The sequence below is a fragment of the Oncorhynchus keta genome, unplaced genomic scaffold (assembly GCF_023373465.1).
Source record: "Oncorhynchus keta strain PuntledgeMale-10-30-2019 unplaced genomic scaffold, Oket_V2 Un_contig_26801_pilon_pilon, whole genome shotgun sequence".
NCBI lineage: Eukaryota > Metazoa > Chordata > Actinopteri > Salmoniformes > Salmonidae > Oncorhynchus > Oncorhynchus keta.
In genome coordinates, this window is record NW_026285176.1 from 1 (window position 1) to 19,177 (window position 19,177).

At 44.8% G+C, this 19,177-nt stretch overlaps 1 protein-coding gene and 1 long non-coding RNA gene across 47 annotated transcripts; both read left to right on the forward strand.

Moving 5' to 3' along the window:
- The first annotated feature begins 453 nt into the window (after positions 1–453).
- On the forward strand, positions 454–9,388 carry LOC127922716 (V-set and immunoglobulin domain-containing protein 1-like). Its single transcript, XM_052506595.1, has 2 exons — positions 454–707; positions 8,946–9,388. Exons 1-2 carry the CDS (start codon positions 465–467, stop codon positions 8,991–8,993), a joined length of 291 nt encoding a protein of 96 aa, XP_052362555.1. The 5' UTR covers positions 454–464; the 3' UTR covers positions 8,994–9,388.
- A 7,659-nt stretch (positions 9,389–17,047) lies between these two features.
- On the forward strand, positions 17,048–18,839 carry LOC127922715 (uncharacterized). Of its 46 annotated transcripts, XR_008112066.1 has the most exons (6): positions 17,048–17,277; positions 17,419–17,888; positions 18,029–18,216; positions 18,264–18,404; positions 18,452–18,498; positions 18,546–18,680. It is a non-coding gene; the product is annotated as an uncharacterized LOC127922715 (long non-coding RNA). The 46 variants fall into 46 exon arrangements; XR_008112055.1 differs by lacking the exons at positions 18,452–18,498; positions 18,546–18,680 and adding an exon at positions 18,687–18,839 and having other exon boundaries at positions 18,264–18,451; XR_008112036.1 differs by having other exon boundaries at positions 18,264–18,498; positions 18,593–18,689.
- The last annotated feature ends 338 nt before the right edge of the window (positions 18,840–19,177 follow it).

The window sequence follows — 19,177 nt, forward strand, 5'->3', positions numbered from 1 at the left end:
CTTTATCTCTCATTAATCAACTTGTTTCTCATCTCTCTTTATCTCTCATTAATCAACTTGTTTCTCTTATCTCTCTTTATCTCTCATTAATCAACTTGTTTCTCATCTCTCTTTATCTCTCATTAATAAACTTGTTTTTCTCTCTCTTTATCTCTCATTAATAAACTTGTTTCTCTCTCTCTTTATCTCTCATTAATAAACTTGTTTCTCTCTCTCACACAAACTTCTTTATCTCTCATTAATCAACTTGTTTCTCATCTCTCTTTATCTCTCATTAATCAACTTGTTTCTCTCTCTCTCTTTATCTCTCATTAATCAACTTGTTTCTCATCTCTCTTTATCTCTCATTAATCAACTTGTTTCTCATCTCTCTTTATCTGTCATTCATCAACTTGTTTCTCATCTCTCTTTATCTGTCATTCATCAACTTGTTTCATCTCCCCCCAGACAAGCCTCAGATCACTATGAGTTCTGGATGTTTCTCCATGAGCATCACGGAGGGCGACACCCTATCACTTAACTGTAGTGCAAAAGGTAACCCTGCCCCCTCCTACGATTGGTTGCTCCCCCAAGCCGACCCCAACCCCATGGAAGAGAGATCCGTAGTGACCATCACCAACATGGCCAAGTCTCACTCTGGAGATTACACCTGCATCGCCATCAACCCCCTGGGAAACAGCACCTGTACTGTTGCGTGGAGGTCACAGGTGAGATGGATGATTGGTTGGATGGATAATTGGTTGGATGGTTGATTGGTTGGATGGTTGATTGGTTGGATGGTTGATTGGTTGGGTGGTTCATTGAATGATTGGTTGGTTGGTTGGTTGGTTGGTTGGTTGGTTGGTTGGTTGATTGGTTGGTTGGATGGATGATTGGTTGGATGGTTGATTGGTTGGATGGTTCATTGAATGATTGGTTGGTTGGTTGATTGGTTGGTTGGATGGTTGGTTGGTTGGATGGATGATTGGTTGGATGGTTGATTGGTTGGGTGGTTCATTGAATGATTGGTTGGTTGGTTGGTTGGTTGGTTGGTTGGTTGGTTGGTTGGTTGATTGGTTGGTTGGATGGATGATTGGTTGGATGGTTGATTGGTTGGGTGGTTCATTGAATGATTGGTTGGTTGGTTGATTGGTTGGTTGGATGGATGATTGGTTGGGTGGTTCATTGAATGATTGGTTGGTTGGTTGATTGGTTGGTTGGATGGATGATTGGTTGGATGGTTGATTGGTTGGGTGGTTCATTGAATGATTGGTTGGTTGGATGGATGATTGGTTGGATGGTTGATTGGTTGGGTGGTTCATTGAATGATTGGTTGGTTGGATGGATGATTGGTTGGATGGTTGATTGGTTGGTTGGTTGATTGGTTGGTTGGTTGATTGGTTGGATGGTTGATTGGTTGGTTGGTTGATTGGTTGGTTGATAGATGATTGGTTAGATGGTTGATTGGTTGGTTGGATAGATGATTGGTTAGATGGTTGATTGGTTGGATGGATGATTGGTTGGATGGTTGATTGGTTGGATGGTTGATTGGTTGGTTGGATAGATGATTGGTTAGATGGTTGATTGGTTGGTTGGATAGATGATTGGTTAGATGGTTGATTGGTTGGATGGATGATTGGTTGGATGGTTGATTGGTTGGGTGGTTGGTTGGTTGGATGGTTGATTGGTTGGGTGGTTGGTTGGTTGGATGGTTGATTGGTTGGGTGGTTGATTGGTTGGTTGGATGGTTGATTGGTTGGTTGGATGGTTGATTGGTTGGTTGGTTGATTGGTTGGATGGTTGATTGGTTGGTTGGATAGATGATTGGTTAGATGGTTGATTGGTTGGTTGGATAGATGATTGGTTAGATGGTTGATTGGTTGGATGGATGATTGGTTGGATGGTTGATTGGTTGGGTGGTTGGTTGGTTGGATGGTTGATTGGTTGGGTGGTTGATTGGTTGGTTGGATGGTTGGTTGGTTGGATGGTTGATTGGTTGGGTGGTTGATTGGTTGGTTGGATGGTTGGTTGGTTGGATGGATGATTGGTTGGATGGTTGATTGGTTGGGTGGTTCATTGAATGATTGGTTGGTTGGATGGTTGGTTGGTTGGATAGATGATTGGTTGGGTGGTTGATTGGTTGGTTGGATGGTTGATTGGTTGGTTGGATGGTTGGTTGGTTGGATGGTTGATTGGTTGGATGGTTGGTTGGTTGGTTGGATGGTTGATTGGTTGGATGGTTGATTGGTTGGGTGGTTGATTGGTTGGATGGTTGGTTGGTTGGATGGTTGGTTGGTTGGTTGGATGATTGGTTGGTTGGATGGATGATTGGTTGGATGGTTGATTGGTTGGATGGATGGTTGGTTGGTTGGATGGATGATTGGTTGGTTGGATGGTTGGTTGGTTGGTTGGGTGGTTGATTGGTTGGTTGTATGGTTGGTTGGTTGGATGGATGATTGGTTGGATGGTTGATTGGTTGGTTGGTTGGTTGGTTGGATGGTTGATTGGTTGGGTGGTTGATTGGTTGGTTGGATGGATGGATGATTGGTTAGATGGTTGATTGGTTGGATGGTTGATTGGTTAGATGGTTGATTGGTTGGATGGTTGATTGGTTGGATGGATCATTGACTGATTGGTTGGTTGGATGGATGATTGGTTGGATGGTTGATTGGTTGGTTGGATGGATGATTGGTTAGATGGTTGATTGGTTGGATGGATGATTGGTTGGATGGATGATTGGTTGGATGGTTGATTGGTTGGTTGGATGGATGATTGGTTGGATGGTTGATTGGTTGGATGGATGATTGGTTGGATGGATGATTGGTTGGATGGTTGATTGGTTGGATGGTTCATTGAATGATTGGTTGGTTGGTTGGTTGGTTGGTTGATTGGTTGGTTGGATGGATGATTGGTTGGATGGTTGATTGGTTGGGTGGTTGATTGGTTGGATGGTTGATTGGTTGGGTGGTTCATTGAATGATTGGTTGGTTGGTTGGTTGGTTGGTTGGTTGGTTGGTTGGTTGGTTGGTTGGTTGGTTGATTGGTTGGTTGGATGGATGATTGGTTGGATGGTTGATTGGTTGGGTGGTTCATTGAATGATTGGTTGGTTGGTTGATTGGTTGGTTGGATGGTTGGTTGGTTGGATGGATGATTGGTTGGATGGTTGATTGGTTGGGTGGTTCATTGAATGATTGGTTGGTTGGTTGGTTGGTTGATTGGTTGGTTGGTTGGATGGATGATTGGTTGGATGGTTGATTGGTTGGGTGGTTCATTGAATGATTGGTTGGTTGGTTGATTGGTTGGTTGGATGGATGATTGGTTGGGTGGTTCATTGAATGATTGGTTGGTTGGTTGATTGGTTGGTTGGATGGATGATTGGTTGGATGGTTGATTGGTTGGGTGGTTCATTGAATGATTGGTTGGTTGGTTGATTGGTTGGTTGGATGGATGATTGGTTGGATGGTTGATTGGTTGGGTGGTTCATTGAATGATTGGTTGGTTGGATGGATGATTGGTTGGATGGTTGATTGGTTGGTTGGTTGATTGGTTGGTTGGTTGGTTGGATGATTGGTTGGTTGGATGGATGATTGGTTGGATGGTTGATTGGTTGGATGGATGGTTGGTTGGTTGGATGGATGATTGGTTGGTTGGATGGTTGGTTGGTTGGGTGGTTGATTGGTTGGTTGGATGGTTGGTTGGTTGGATGGATGATTGGTTGGATGGATGATTGGTTGGATGGTTGATTGGTTGGTTGGTTGGTTGGTTGGATGGTTGATTGGTTGGGTGGTTGATTGGTTGGTTGGATGGATGGATGATTGGTTAGATGGTTGATTGGTTGGTTGGATGGTTGGTTGGTTGGATGGATGATTGGCTGGATGGTTGATTGGTTGGATGGTTGATTGGTTGGTTGGTTGGTTGGATGGTTGATTGGTTGGGTGGTTGATTGGTTGGTTGGATGGATGGATGATTGGTTAGATGGTTGATTGGTTGGATGGTTGATTGGTTAGATGGTTGATTGGTTGGATGGTTGATTGGTTGGATGGATCATTGACTGATTGGTTGGTTGGATGGATGATTGGTTGGATGGTTGATTGGTTGGTTGGATGGATGATTGGTTAGATGGTTGATTGGTTGGATGGATGATTGGTTGGATGGATGATTGGTTGGATGGTTGATTGGTTGGTTGGATGGATGATTGGTTGGATGGTTGATTGGTTGGATGGATGATTGGTTGGATGGATGATTGGTTGGATGGTTGATTGGTTGGATGGTTCATTGAATGATTGGTTGGTTGGTTGGTTGATTGGTTGGTTGGATGGATGATTGGTTGGATGGTTGATTGGTTGGATGGTTGATTGGTTGGATGGTTGATTGGTTGGGTGGTTCATTGAATGATTGGTTGGTTGGTTGGTTGGTTGATTGGTTGGTTGGATGGATGATTGGTTGGATGGTTGATTGGTTGGGTGGTTCATTGAATGATTGGTTGGTTGGTTGATTGGTTGGTTGGATGGATGATTGGTTGGGTGGTTCATTGAATGATTGGTTGGTTGGTTGATTGGTTGGTTGGATGGATGATTGGTTGGATGGTTGATTGGTTGGGTGGTTCATTGAATTATTGGTTGGTTGGTTGATTGGTTGGTTGGATGGATGATTGGTTGGATGGTTGATTGGTTGGGTGGTTCATTGAATGATTGGTTGGTTGGATGGATGATTGGTTGGATGGTTGATTGGTTGGTTGGTTGATTGGTTGGTTGGTTGATTGGTTGGATGGTTGATTGGTTGGTTGGTTGATTGGTTGGTTGGATAGATGATTGGTTAGATGGTTGATTGGTTGGTTGGATAGATGATTGGTTAGATGGTTGATTGGTTGGATGGATGATTGGTTGGATGGTTGATTGGTTGGGTGGTTGGTTGGTTGGATGGTTGATTGGTTGGGTGGTTGGTTGGTTGGTTGGTTGGATGGTTGATTGGTTGGGTGGTTGATTGGTTGGTTGGATGGTTGGTTGGTTGGATGGATGATTGGTTGGGTGGTTGATTGGTTGGTTGGGTGGTTGGTTGGTTGGATGGTTGATTGGTTGGATGGTTGATTGGTTGGTTGGATAGATGATTGGTTAGATGGTTGATTGGTTGGTTGGATAGATGATTGGTTAGATGGTTGATTGGTTGGATGGATGATTGGTTGGATGGTTGATTGGTTGGGTGGTTGGTTGGTTGATTGGTTGGGTGGTTGATTGGTTGGTTGGATGGTTGATTGGTTGGGTGGTTGATTGGTTGGTTGGTTGGTTGGTTGGTTGGTTGGTTGGTTGGATGGTTGGTTGGTTGGATGGATGATTGGTTGGATGGTTGATTGGTTGGGTGGTTCATTGAATGATTGGTTGGTTGGGTGGTTGATTGGTTGGGTGGTTGGTTGGTTGGTTGGATGGTTGATTGGTTGGGTGGTTGATTGGTTGGTTGGATGGTTGGTTGGTTGGATGGAGAATTGGTTGGATGGTTGATTGGTTGGGTGGTTCATTGAATGATTGGTTGGTTGGATGGTTGGTTGGTTGGATAGATGATTGGTTGGGTGGTTGATTGGTTGGTTGGTTGGATGGTTGATTGGTTGGATGGTTGATTGGTTGGATGGTTGGTTGGTTGGTTGGATGGTTGATTGGTTGGATGGTTGATTGGTTGGGTGGTTGATTGGTTGGATGGATGATTGGTTGGATGGTTGATTGGTTGGATGGATGGTTGGTTGGTTGGTTGGATGGTTGATTGGTTGGATGGTTGATTGGTTGGATGGTTGGTTGGTTGATTGGTTGGATGGTTGATTGGTTGGATGGTTGATTGGTTGGATGGTTGGTTGGTTGATTGGTTGGATGGTTGATTGGTTGGATGGTTGATTGGTTGGTTGGATGGTTGATTGGTTGGATGGTTGATTGGTTGGATGGTTGGTTGATTGGTTGGATGGTTGATTGGTTGGGTGGTTGATTGGTTGGATGGATGATTGGTTGGATGTTTGATTGGTTGGATGGATGGTTGGTTGGTTGGTTGGATGGATGGATGATTGGTTGGTTGGATGGTTGGTTGGTTGGGTGGTTGATTGGTTGGTTGGATGGTTGGTTGGTTGGATGGTTGATTGGTTGGTTGGTTGGTTGGATGGTTGATTGGTTGGGTGGTTGATTGGTTGGTTGGATGGATGATTGGTTAGATGGTTGATTGGTTGGATGGTTGATTGGCTAGATGGTTGATTGGTTGGATGGTTGATTGGTTAGATGGTTGATTGGTTGGTTGGATGGATGATTGGTTGGATGGTTGATTGGTTGGTTGGATGGATGATTGGTTGGATGGTTGATTGGTTGGTTGGATGGATGATTGGTTAGATGGTGTATTGGTTGGATGGATGATTGGTTGGATGGATGATTGGTTGGATGGTTGATTGGTTGGTTGGATGGATGATTGGTTAGATGGTTGATTGGTTGGATGGATGATTGGTTGGATGGATGATTGGTTAGATGGTTGATTGGTTGGATGGATGATTGGTTGGATGGATGATTGGTTGGATGGTTGATTGGTTGGTTGGATGGATGATTGGTTAGATGGTTGATTGGTTGGATGGATGATTGGTTGGATGGTTGATTGGTTGGATGGATCATTGACTGATTGGTTGGTTGGATGGTTGATTGGTTGGTTGGATAGATGATTGGTTAGATGGTTGATTGGTTGGTTGGATGGATGATTGGTTAGATGGTTGATTGGTTGGATGGATGATTGGTTGGATGGTTGATTGGTTGGATGGATCATTGACTGATTGGTTGGTTGGATGGTTGATTGGTTGGTTGGATAGATGATTGGTTAGATGGTTGATTGGTTGGATGGATGATTGGTTGGATGGTTGATTGGTTGGATGGTTCATTGACTGATTGGTTGGTTGCGTGGAAAGTATTCAGACCCCTTGACTTTTCTAAATTGTGTCACTTTACAGCCATATTCTAAAATTGATTCAATTGTTTCCCCACCTCATAAATCTACCCAGAATACCCCATAATGACAAAGCAAAAACAGGTTTTTAGACATTTTTGCAAATGTATAATAAATACAAAATGTTATCACATTTACTTAAGTATTCAGAACCTTTACTCAGTACTTTGTTGGAGCACCTTTGGCAGAGATTACAGCCTTGATTCTTCTTGGGTATGACAACACAAGCTTGGCACACCTGTATTTGGGCTCTCGAGTGGTGCAGCGGTCTAAGGCACAGCATCTCAGTGCAAAAAGCGTCACTACAGTCTCTGGTTCGAATTGTTAGGCTCTAAATTTCAGAGTGAAAAACTCAACGAACATTTATGAAAGTTCAACCAAGTTTATTCCGCCCAGAGGGTCAATACATCTGCATTCAGACAACACATGTTTACAGGGCCTGATTGGTGGAGTGCTGCAGAGATGGTTGTCCTTCTGGAAGGTTCTCCCATCTCCACAGAGGAATTCTTGGGCTTTTTCAGAGTGACCATCGGGTTCTTGGTTACCTCCCCAACCAAGGCCCTTCTCCCTGATTGCTCAGTTTGGCCAGGCGTCCAGCTCTTGGAAGAGTCTTGGTGGTTCCAAATTCTTCCATTTAGGAATGATGAAGGCCACTGTGTTCTTGGGGACCTTCAATGCTACAGATATTTTTGGTACCCTTCCCTACATCTGTGCATCGACACAATTCTGTCTCGGAGCTCAATGGACAATTACTTCGACCTCGTGGCCTGATTTTTTGCTCTGACATTCACTGTCAACTATGGGACCTTATATAGACAGGTGTGTGCCTTTCCAAATCACGTCCAATCAATTGAATTTACCACAGGTGGACTCCAATCAGTTGTAGAAACGTCTCAAGGTTGATCAGTGGAAACAGGACGCACCTGAGCTCAATTTCGAGTCTCATAGCAAAGTGTCCAAATACTTATGTAAATAAGGTATTTCTGTTTTTCATTTTTAATAAGTATTAAAAAATATATTTAAACTGTTTTCGCATTGTCATTATGGGGTATTGTGTGTAGATTAATGAGGGTATTTTGATGAGGATATTATTTTTTATTGAATCCATTTTAGAATAAGGCTGTAACATAAAATGTAACATACCAAAATATATCATAACAAAATGTGGAAAAGTCAAGGGATCTGAATACTTCCTGAATTCACTGCATCTCCCTTCCCCTCCTCCTCCTCCTCCTCCTCCTCCTCCTCCTCCTCCTCTCTGCCCCATCTGCATCTCCTCCTCCTCCTCCTCCTCCCTCCTCCGCATCTCCTCCTCCTCCTCCTCCTGCATCTCCTCCTCCTCCTCCTCCTCCTCCTCCATCTGCATCTCCTCCTCCTCCTCCTCCTCCATCTGCATCTCCTCCTCCTCCTCCTCCTCCTCCTCCTCCTCCTCCTCCATCTGCATCTCCTCCTCCTCCTCCTCCCCCTCCTCCTCCTCTCTGCTCCCCATCTGCATCTCCCTTCCTCTCCTCCTCCTCCTCCTCTCCTCTCTCCTCCTCCTCTCCTCCTCCTCCTCTCTGCCCCATCTGCATCTCCTCCTCTCCTCCTCCTCCTCCTCCTCTCTTTCCCATCTGCATCTCCCTTCCTCTCCTCCTCCTCCTCCTCCTCCTCCTCCTCCTCCTCCTCCCTCTCTTTCCCATCTGCATCTCCCTTCCTCTCCTCCTCCTCCCTCCTCCTCCTCCTCCTCCCCTCTCCTCCTCCCTCCTCCTCCTCCTCCTCCTCCTCCTCCTCCTCCTCCTCCTCCTCTCTTTCCCATCTGCATCTCCCTTCCTCTCCTCCTCCTCCTCCTCCTCCTCCTCCTCCTCCTCTCTTTCCCATCTGCATCTCCCTTCCTCTCCTCCTCCTCCTCCTCCTCCTCCTCCTCCTCCTCCTCCTCCTCCTCCTCCTCCTCTCTTTCCCATCTGCATCTCCCTTCCTCTCCTCCTCCTCCTCCTCCCCTCTCCTCTCCCTCTCCTCTCCTGCCCTCTAGTGGACTACCTGCCCATCTTTGCAGGGCTGGCTGCAGCTGTGGTGGTGATCCTCTTGGTGATCTCCTGTTTCACCTACTCATCTTACTATAAACACAGGCGCATGGGCCACTACCAGCTGAAAGACATGTTGCCACGACGACACAAGAACAAACACGTGGTGCACCACAACGGAATGGACCAGTCCTTTATGTAGAGGAGGGGTTGGGGTCAGAGCATGTGAAATCCTGATGAGTGGGTGTGGCTCTCCACGTCCTTTCCTACCGCTCCCTCACAGAAAAAAACACTGCTCCAAAATCGCTACATTCATTTTTATCACAATTTAAATCACAATTTAATCTATTTTTTGGACAACCTGGACCTACCAATTGTTTTTAAGTATTGAAACCAAACAATATGGATGTGAATGAAAGGTATTTCAATAAACATGAAATGATGAACATTATTTTTTTTTAAATGGTATTTGTAAACTTTATTTAACTTGTCAAGTCAGTTAAGGGAGTTTTTCCGAGCCACCGTGCTTCTACACCTGCATTGCTTGCTGTTTGGGGTTTTAGACTGGGTTTCTATACAGCACTTTGAGATATCAGCTGATGTACGAAGGGCTATATAAATACATTTGATTTGAGTTAAGAACACATTCTTACTACAAACCCGGATAACGCTGGGCCAATTGTGCGCAACCACTGCCGGTTGTGATACAGCCTGGAATCGAACCAGGTCTGTAGTGACGCTTCTATCACTGAGATGCAGTGCCTTTAGACCTGACCTAATTTCAAATAGGCTACATGTCATATTAAACAGCATATAAACACTAAGTTGGTCAGGAGCCTGAGAAGGAACCAAAATGAATTATTTAGGCTAGATTATTTCATTAATTCCAGGCTATAGCCTACAAAGAAATACATTGTGAAGCATTTACCAGTGCAACACAGTAGCCTGGTAGGGACCAGAGTATGTGAGCGATGCTGAAACGGAGCAGAGCGTGCTCAATTTGACTGGATCGTGGAGCGAGATTCCCAAAGGCTGGAGCGTCGGTCTTCTCTAATTTCGCTCCAGTAGCACTCACTTCAGTTGAGGGCGCGCCCGGCCCAGCATGCATTTGTAGTATGTGCTGCTTATAGCCCCTTGCTTTAGCTACTGTCATGGAGTTCACTAAATATGTTTTTATAAAGAAACGGATTAAACACACAGGTGCTAAATCAAGGTGACTTGCAAAGATGAGGACCAAGAGCAAGAGAGGGAGTGCGGTGACTGTTATGTGTAAGGATGCCACCTGCTGGTATGGTGCTAAACTGGTAGGTTACATACCGGGTGCCACCTGCTGGTATGGTGCTAAACTGGTAGGTTATATACTGGATGCCACCTGCTGGTATGGTGCTAAACTGGTAGGTTATATACTGGGTGCCACCTGCTGGTATGGTGCTAAACTGGTAGGTTACATACCGGGTGCCACCTGCTGGTATGGTGCTAAACTGGTAGGTTACATACCGGGTGCCACCTGCTGGTATGGTGCTAAACTGGTAGGTTATATACTGGATGCCACCTGCTGGTATGGTGCTAAACTGGTAGGTTATATACTGGGTGCCACCTGCTGGTATGGTGCTAAACTGGTAGGTTACATACCGGGTGCCACCTGCTGGTATGGTGCTAAACTGGTAGGTTATATACTGGGTGCCACCTGCTGGTATGGTGCTAAACTGGTAGGTTACATACCGGGTGCCACCTGCTGGTATGGTGCTAAACTGGTAGGTTACATACCGGGTGCCACCTGCTGGTATGGTGCTAAACTGGTAGGTTACATACCGGGTGCCACCTGCTGGTATGGTGCTAAACTGGTAGGTTACATACCGGGTGCCACCTGCTGGTATGGTGCTGAACTGGTAGGTTACATAACGGGTGCCACCTGCTGGTATGGTGCTAAACTGGTAGGTTACATACCGGGTGCCACCTGCTGGTATGGTGCTAAACTGGTAGGTTACATACCGGGTGCCACCTGCTGGTATGGTGCTAAACTGGTAGGTTACATACCGAGTGCCACCTGCTGGTATGGTGCTAAACTGGTAGGTTACATACCGGGTGCCACCTGCTGGTATGGTGCTAAACTGGTAGGTTACATACCGGGTGCCACCTGCTGGTATGGTGCTAAACTGGTAGGTTACATACCGGGTGCCACCTGCTGGTATGGTGCTAAACTGGTAGGTTACATACCGGGTGCCACCTGCTGGTATGGTGCTAAACTGGTAGGTTACATACTGGGTGCCACCTGCTGGTATGGTGCTAAACTGGTAGGTTACATAGCGGGTGCCACCTGCTGGTATGGTGCTAAACTGGTAGGTTACATACCGGGTGCCACCTGCTGGTATGGTGCTAAACTGGTAGGTTACATACCGGGTGCCACCTGCTGGTATGGTGCTAAACTGGTATGTTACATACCGGGTGCCACCTGATGGTATGGTGCTAAACTGGTAGGTTACATAGGGTGCCACCTGCTGGTATGGTGCTGAACTGGTAGGTTACATAACGGGTGCCACCTGCTGGTATGGTGCTAAACTGGTAGGTTACATACCGGGTGCCACCTGCTGGTATGGTGCTAAACTGGTAGGTTACATACCGGGTGCCACCTGCTGGTATGGTGCTAAACTGGTAGGTTACATACCGGGTGCCACCTGCTGGTATGGTGCTAAACTGGTAGGTTACATACCGGGTGCCACCTGCTGGTATGGTGTTAAACTGGTAGGTTACATACCGGGTGCCACCTGCTGGTATGGTGTTAAACTGGTAGGTTACATACCGGGTGCCACCTGCTGGTATGGTGTTAAACTGGTAGGTAACATACCGGGTGCCACCTGCTGGTATGGTGTTAAACTGGTAGGTAACATACCGGGTGCCACCTGCTGGTATGGTGTTAAACTGGTAGGTTACATATCGGGTGCCACCTGCTGGTATGGTGTTAAACTGGTAGGTTACATACCGGGTGCCACCTGCTGGTATGGTGTTAAACTGGTAGGTTACATACCGGGTGCCACCTGCTGGTATGGTGTTAAACTGGTAGGTAACATACCGGGTGCCACCTGCTGGTATGGTGCTAAACTGGTAGGTTACATACCGGGTGCCACCTGCTGGTATGGGGTTAAACTGGTAGGTTACATACCGGGTGCCACCTGCTGGTATGGTGTTAAACTGGTAGGTAACATACCGGGTGCCACCTGCTGGTATGGTGCTAAACTGGTAGGTTACATACCGGGTGCCACCTGCTGGTATGGTGCTAAACTGGTAGGTAACATACCGGGTGCCACCTGCTGGTATGGTGCTAAACTGGTAGGTAACATACCGGGTGCCACCTGCTGGTATGGTGCTGAACTGGTAGGTTACATACCGGGTGCCACCTGCTGGTATGTTGCTAAACTGGTAGGTTACATACCGGGTGCCACCTGCTGGTATGGTGCTAAACTGGTAGGTTACATACCGGGTGCCACCTGCTGGTATGGTGCTAAACTGGTAGGTAACATACCGGGTGCCACCTGCTGGTATGGTGCTAAACTGGTAGGTAACATACCGGGTGCCACCTGCTGGTATGGTGTTAAACTGGTAGGTAACATACCGGGTGCCACCTGCTGGTATGGTGTTAAACTGGTAGGTAACATACCGGGTGCCACCTGCTGGTATGGTGTTAAACTGGTAGGTAACATACCGGGTGCCACCTGCTGGTATGGTGCTAAACTGGTAGGTTACATACCGGGTGCCACCTGCTGGTATGGTGCTAAACTGGTAGGTTACATACCGGGTGCCACCTGCTGGTATGGTGCTAAACTGGTAGGTTACATACCGGGTGCCACCTGCTGGTATGGTGCTAAACTGGTAGGTAACATACCGGGTGCCACCTGTTGGTATGGTGCTAAACTGGTAGGTAACATACCGGGTGCCACCTGCTGGTATGGTGCTAAACTGGTAGGTAACATACCGGGTGCCACCTGCTGCTATGGTGCTAAACTGGTAGGTTACATACTGGGTGCCACCTGCTTGTATGGTGCTAAACTGGTAGGTTACATACCGGGTGCCACCTGCTGGTATGGTGCTAAACTGGTAGGTTACATACCGGGTGCCACCTGCTGGTATGGTGCTAAACTGGTAGGTTACATACCGGGTGCCACCTGCTGGTATGGTGCTAAACTGGTAGGTTACATACCGGGTGCCACCTGCTGGTATGGTGTTAAACTGGTAGGTTACATACCGGGTGCCACCTGCTGGTATGGTGCTAAACTGGTAGGTTACATACCGGGTGCCACCTGCTGGTATGGTGCTAAACTGGTAGGTTACATACCGGGTGCCACCTGCTGGTATGGTGCTAAACTGGTAGGTTACATACCGGGTGCCACCTGCTGGTATGGTGCTAAACTGGTAGGTTACATACCGGGTGCCACCTGCTGGTATGGTGTTAAACTGGTAGGTTACATACCGGGTGCCACCTGCTGGTATGGTGTTAAACTGGTAGGTTACATACCGGGTGCCACCTGCTGGTATGGTGTTAAACTGGTAGGTTACATACCGGGTGCCACCTGCTGGTATGGTGTTAAACTGGTAGGTAACATACCGGGTGCCACCTGCTGGTATGGTGCTAAACTGGTAGGTTACATACCGGGTGCCATTGTTTTCTTCTTTTCAGATAGAGCAGTTGTTACACGCTGACAACATGAAACATCCACAACTAAAGAATCATTGTGGAATCTGAAAAGACACTTATTCTAAAAGTATGATAGTGTACTTACTACGTGCTTTAGTACACCATGCTAAACGAAGGGAAACGAGGTGGGGAGATAACTAAAGTGTTTCATTGTGGCAAAGTATTTATAAACAATCTGATACCTTAAATGTTTCGTTCATTTTCGTTGTATTATTTATACAATAGGCCATAATTGATTTTGGCCCAATAGGCCTGGCATATTCCCACGTTCAAGGAGCTTTCCGTTTTGATTGGGCTATTTTGCCTAAAAACCTTTAGGGCTACATATAGATTTTTTTTTAACAGCTCTACCTCGGGTGGCCAAATATATGAAACGCCGTTTGGGTCTTTGCATGCCAAAAAAAGATATATGTCAATTAACACCATTTGACGTGTCAATTAACACCATTTGACGTGTCAATTAACACCATTTGACGTGTCAATTAACACTATTTGACATGTCAATTAAGACCATTTGACGTGTCAATTAACACCATTTGACGTGTCAATTAACACCATTTGACGTGTCAATTAACACCATCTGACGTGTCAATTAACACCATTTGACGTGTCAATTAACATAATTTGACGTGTCAATTAACACCATTTGACGTGTCAATTAACACCATTTGACGTGTCAATTAAGACCATTTGACGTGTCAATTAACACCATTTGACGTGTCAATTAACACCATTTGACGTGTCAATTAACATAATTTGACGTGTCAATTAACACCATTTGACGTGTAAATTAACACCATTTGACGTGTCAATTAACACCATTTGACGTGTCAATTAACACCATTTGACGTGTAAATTAACACCATTTGACGTGTCAATTAACACAATTTGACGTGTCAATTAACACCATTTGACGTGTCAATTAACACCATTTGACGTGTCAATTAACACCATTTGACGTGTCAATTAACACCATTTGACGTGTCAATTAACATAATTTGACGTGTCAATTAACACCATTTGACGTGTCAATTAAGACTATTTCACGTGTCAATTAACACCATTTGACGGGTCAATTAACACCATTTGACGTGTCAATTAACACCATTTGCGTGTCAATTAACACCATTTAATGTGTCAATTAACACCATTTGACGTGTCAATTAACACCATTTGACGTGTCAATTAACACCATTTGACGTGTCAATTAACACTATTTGACGTTTCAAATGAGCTTGTTGACCAATCAGGACCTGAAAATGCGTTCATATTTTTTTACGTAGTTATTACACATTGATTACACAATCACTCGTACTTCATATGTCACAACGGTTCATCGTTACGTATTGTTTTGATGCTAGTAAAGTTGTCTCGCGCATCTACAGTGCAGGTCATAAATAAAAGCTAGCTCGCTCATGGATGCAAACAATGTTCTTCCCCAAAAATATAGCAAAACGACATAATCTGTTTCAGTAGCTATATAGTTAGCTAGGTATTATTTTTAGATGATGACACCTATATAGTTAGCTAGGTATTATTTTTAGATGATGACACCTATATAGTTAGCTAGGTATTATTTTTAGATGATGACACCTATATAGTTAGCTAGGTATTATTTTTAGATGATGACACCTATATAGTTAGCTAGGTATTATTTTTAGATGATGACACCTATATAGTTAGCTAGGTATTATTTTTAGATGATGACACCTATATAGTTAGCTAGGTATTATTTTTAGATGATGACACCAAGCTATATAGTTAGCTAGGTATTATTTTTAGATGATGACACCTATATAGTTAGCTAGGTATTATTTTTAGATGATGACACCTATATAGTTAGCTAGGTATTATTTTTAGATGATGACACCTATATAGTTAGCTAGGTATTATTTTTAGATGATGACACCTATATAGTTAGCTAGGTATCATTTTTAGATGATGACATCTATATAGTTAGCTAGGTATTATTTTTAGATGATGACACCTATATAGTTAGCTAGGTATTATTTTTAGATGATGACACCTATATAGTTAGCTAGGTATTATTTTTAGATGATGACACCTATATAGTTAGCTAGGTATTATTTTTAGATGATGACACCTATATAGTTAGCTAGGTATTATTTTTAGATGATGACACCTATATAGTTAGCTAGGTATTATTTTTAGATGATGACACCTATATAGTTAGCTAGGTATTATTTTTAGATGATGACACCTATATAGTTAGCTAGGTATTATTTTTAGATGATGACACCTATATAGTTAGCTCGGTTTCATCATCTAAAAAGAACCCTAATTTATAAGACAGTTCTTATTTGATTAATGGTGTTCGGACCCATCTATGTGAAGCGAGCCACAATAAGGATTAGCTAAATAGTGGACTTTGCGGTTAGCCTTCAAAATAAAAGTATGTAATTGACAGTGACAGTGTCACGGGATGTAACAGGAGGAACCTACTACACTTAGAAAAGCAGCAGAGAGAGGAGGAGGAGGAGGAGGAGAGAGAGAGAGAGAGAGAGAGAGAGAGAGAGAGAGAGAGAGAGAGAGAGAGAGAGAGAGAGAGAGAGAGAGAGAGAGAGGAGGAGGAGGAGGGCTCCCCCTCACTGCCCTTAGAAAAGCAGGGAGAGAGAGAGAGAGGAGGAGGCGGGCTCCCCCTCATTGCCCTTAGAGAGGCAGGAAAGAGAGAGGAGGAGGAGGAGGAGGGGCTCCCCCTCACTGCCCTTATAGGAGCAGGAGAGAGAGGAGGAGGAGGGCTCCCCCCTCACTGCCCTTATAGAAGCAGGAGAGAGAGGAGGAGGAGGGCTCCCCCCTCACAGCCCTTATAGAAGCAGGAGAGAGAGGAGGAGGAGGTCTCCCCCCTCACTGCTCTTATAGAAGCAGGAGAGAGAGAGGAGGAGGAGGGCTCCCCCCTCAATGCCCTTATAGAAGCATGAGAGAGAGGAGGAGGAGGGCTCCCCCCTCACTGCCCTTATAGAAGCAGGAGAGAGAGGAGGAGGAGAAGGGCTCCCCCCTCACTGCCCTTATAGAAGCAGGAGAGAGAGGAGGAGGAGAAGGGCTCCCCCCTCACTGCCCTTATAGAAGCAGGAGAGAGAGGAGGAGGAGGGCTCCCCCTCACTGCCCTTATAAAAGCAGAGAGAGAGGGAGGAGGAGGGCTCCCCCTCACAGCCCTTATAGAAGCAGGAGAGAGAGGAGGAGGAGGGCTCCCCCCTCAATGCCCTTATAGAAGCATGAGAGAGAGGAGGAGGAGGGCTCCCCCCTCACTGCCCTTATAGAAGCAGGAGAGAGAGGAGGAGGAGAAGGGCTCCCCCCTCACTGCCCTTATAGAAGCAGGAGAGAGAGGAGGAGGAGAAGGGCTCCCCCCTCACTGCCCTTATAGAAGCAGGAGAGAGAGGAGGAGGAGAAGGGCTCCCCCCTCACTGCCCTTATAGAAGCAGGAGAGAGAGGAGGAGGAGAAGGGCTCCCCCCTCACTGCCCTTGTTTCATTATTGTCTCTGTATTGTGACTTCACCGGTAAGTTAGACTTCTGGTCTAGTACAATGTTGTGATACAGGTGCTTGGTAAGTTAGACTTCTGATCTAGTACAATGTTGTGATACAGGTGCTTGGTAAGTTAGACTTCTGGTCTAGTACAATGTTGTGATACAGGTGCTTGGTAAGTTAGACTTCTGATCTAGTACAACGTTGTGATACAGGTGCTTGGTAAGTTAGACTTCTGATCCAGTACAACGTTGTGATACAGGTGCTTGGTAAGTTAGACTTCTGTTCTAGTACAACGTTGTGATACAGGTGCTTGGTAAGTTAGACTTCTGATCTAGTACAACGTTGTGATACAGGTGCTTGGTAAATTAGACTTCTGGTCTAGTACAACGTTGTGATACAGGTGCTTGGTAAGTTAGACTTCTGGTCTAGTACAACGTTGTGATACAGGTGCTTGGTAAGTTAGACTTCTGATCTAGTACAACGTTGTGATACAGGTGCTTGGTAAGTTAGACTTCTGGTCTAGTACAACGTTGTGATACAGGTGCTTGGTAAGTTAGACTTCTGATCTAGTACAACGTTGTGATACAGGTGCTTGGTAAGTTAGACTTCTGATCTAGTACAACGTTGTGATACAGGTGCTTGGTAAGTTAGACTTCTGATCTAGTACAACGTTGTGATACAGGTGCTTGGTAAGTTAGACTTCTGGTCTAGTACAACGTTGTGATACAGGTGCTTGGTAAGTTAGACTTCTGATCTAGTACAACGTTGTGATACAGGTGCTTGGTAAGTTAGACTTCTGATCTAGTACAACGTTGTGATTCAGGTGCTTGGTAAGTTAGACTTCTGATCAGTACAACGTTGTGATACAGGTGCTTGGTAAGTTAGACTTCTGTTCTAGTACAACGTTGTGATACAGGTGCTTGGTAAGTTAGACTTCTGGTCTAGTACAACGTTGTGATACAGGTGCTTGGTAAGTTAGACTTCTGGTCTAGTACAATGTTGTGATACAGGTGCTTGGTAAGTTAGACTTCTGGTCTAGTACAACGTTGTGATACAGGTGCTTGGTAAGTTAGACTTCTGGTCTAGTACAATGTTGTGATACAGGTGCTTGGTAAGTTAGACTTCTGATCTAGTACAATGTTGTGATTCAGGTGCTTGGTAAGTTAGACTTCTGATCTAGTACAACGTTGTGATACAGGTGCTTGGTAAGTTAGACTTCTGGTCTAGTACAACGTTGTGATACAGGTGCTTGGTAAGTTAGACTTCTGGTCTAGTACAACGTTGTGATACAGGTGCTTGGTAAGTTAGACTTCTGGTCTAGTACAATGTTGTGATTCAGGTGCTTGGTAAGTTAGACTTCTGGTCTAGTACAACGTTGTGATACAGGTGCTTGGTAAGTTAGACTTCTGATCTAGTACAACGTTGTGATACAGGTGCTTGGTAAGTTAGACTTCTGGTCTAGTACAATGTTGTGATACAGGTGCTTGGTAAGTTAGACTTCTGATCTAGTACAATGTTGTGATACAGGTGCTTGGTAAGTTAGACTTCTGGTCTAGTACAATGTTGTGATACAGGTGCTTGGTAAATTACATTCTACTGAGATAATTGTTTAAGATGGTCGGACCATTGATCATTTACCCATTTGATTTGAGGATTTTTGTAATTATCCCCCAAAAATATTTAAAAGGCAATTTATATATTAAATGTTTTACACATATTTAACCCCTTTTTTTTGTTGGCACAAAACGACCTCCATTTATTTATTTATTTATTTATTTATTTATTTGTGAGTATCATCTTTCCAGTCTTTCCCAGCCTAATTGCCATGACCTCACTCCCAGATGGTGTCTCAGAGAGAGTTGGGAGTTGCAATTTTCAACAGGACAAATATAAGAATGTATTTTTATCTATGTAAAAACTTTTTTTGAAATCATGTAAGTTTCCCCTATTGTCCTGTAGGTGGTGCTGTTGTTTCACATTCACTATACAGTTAGTGGAGTTTAGTGTGTTATTAGCCCACAGTGCTCTGGTGGAAGGTAGTGCACTATAGAGAGAAAAGGAGCCA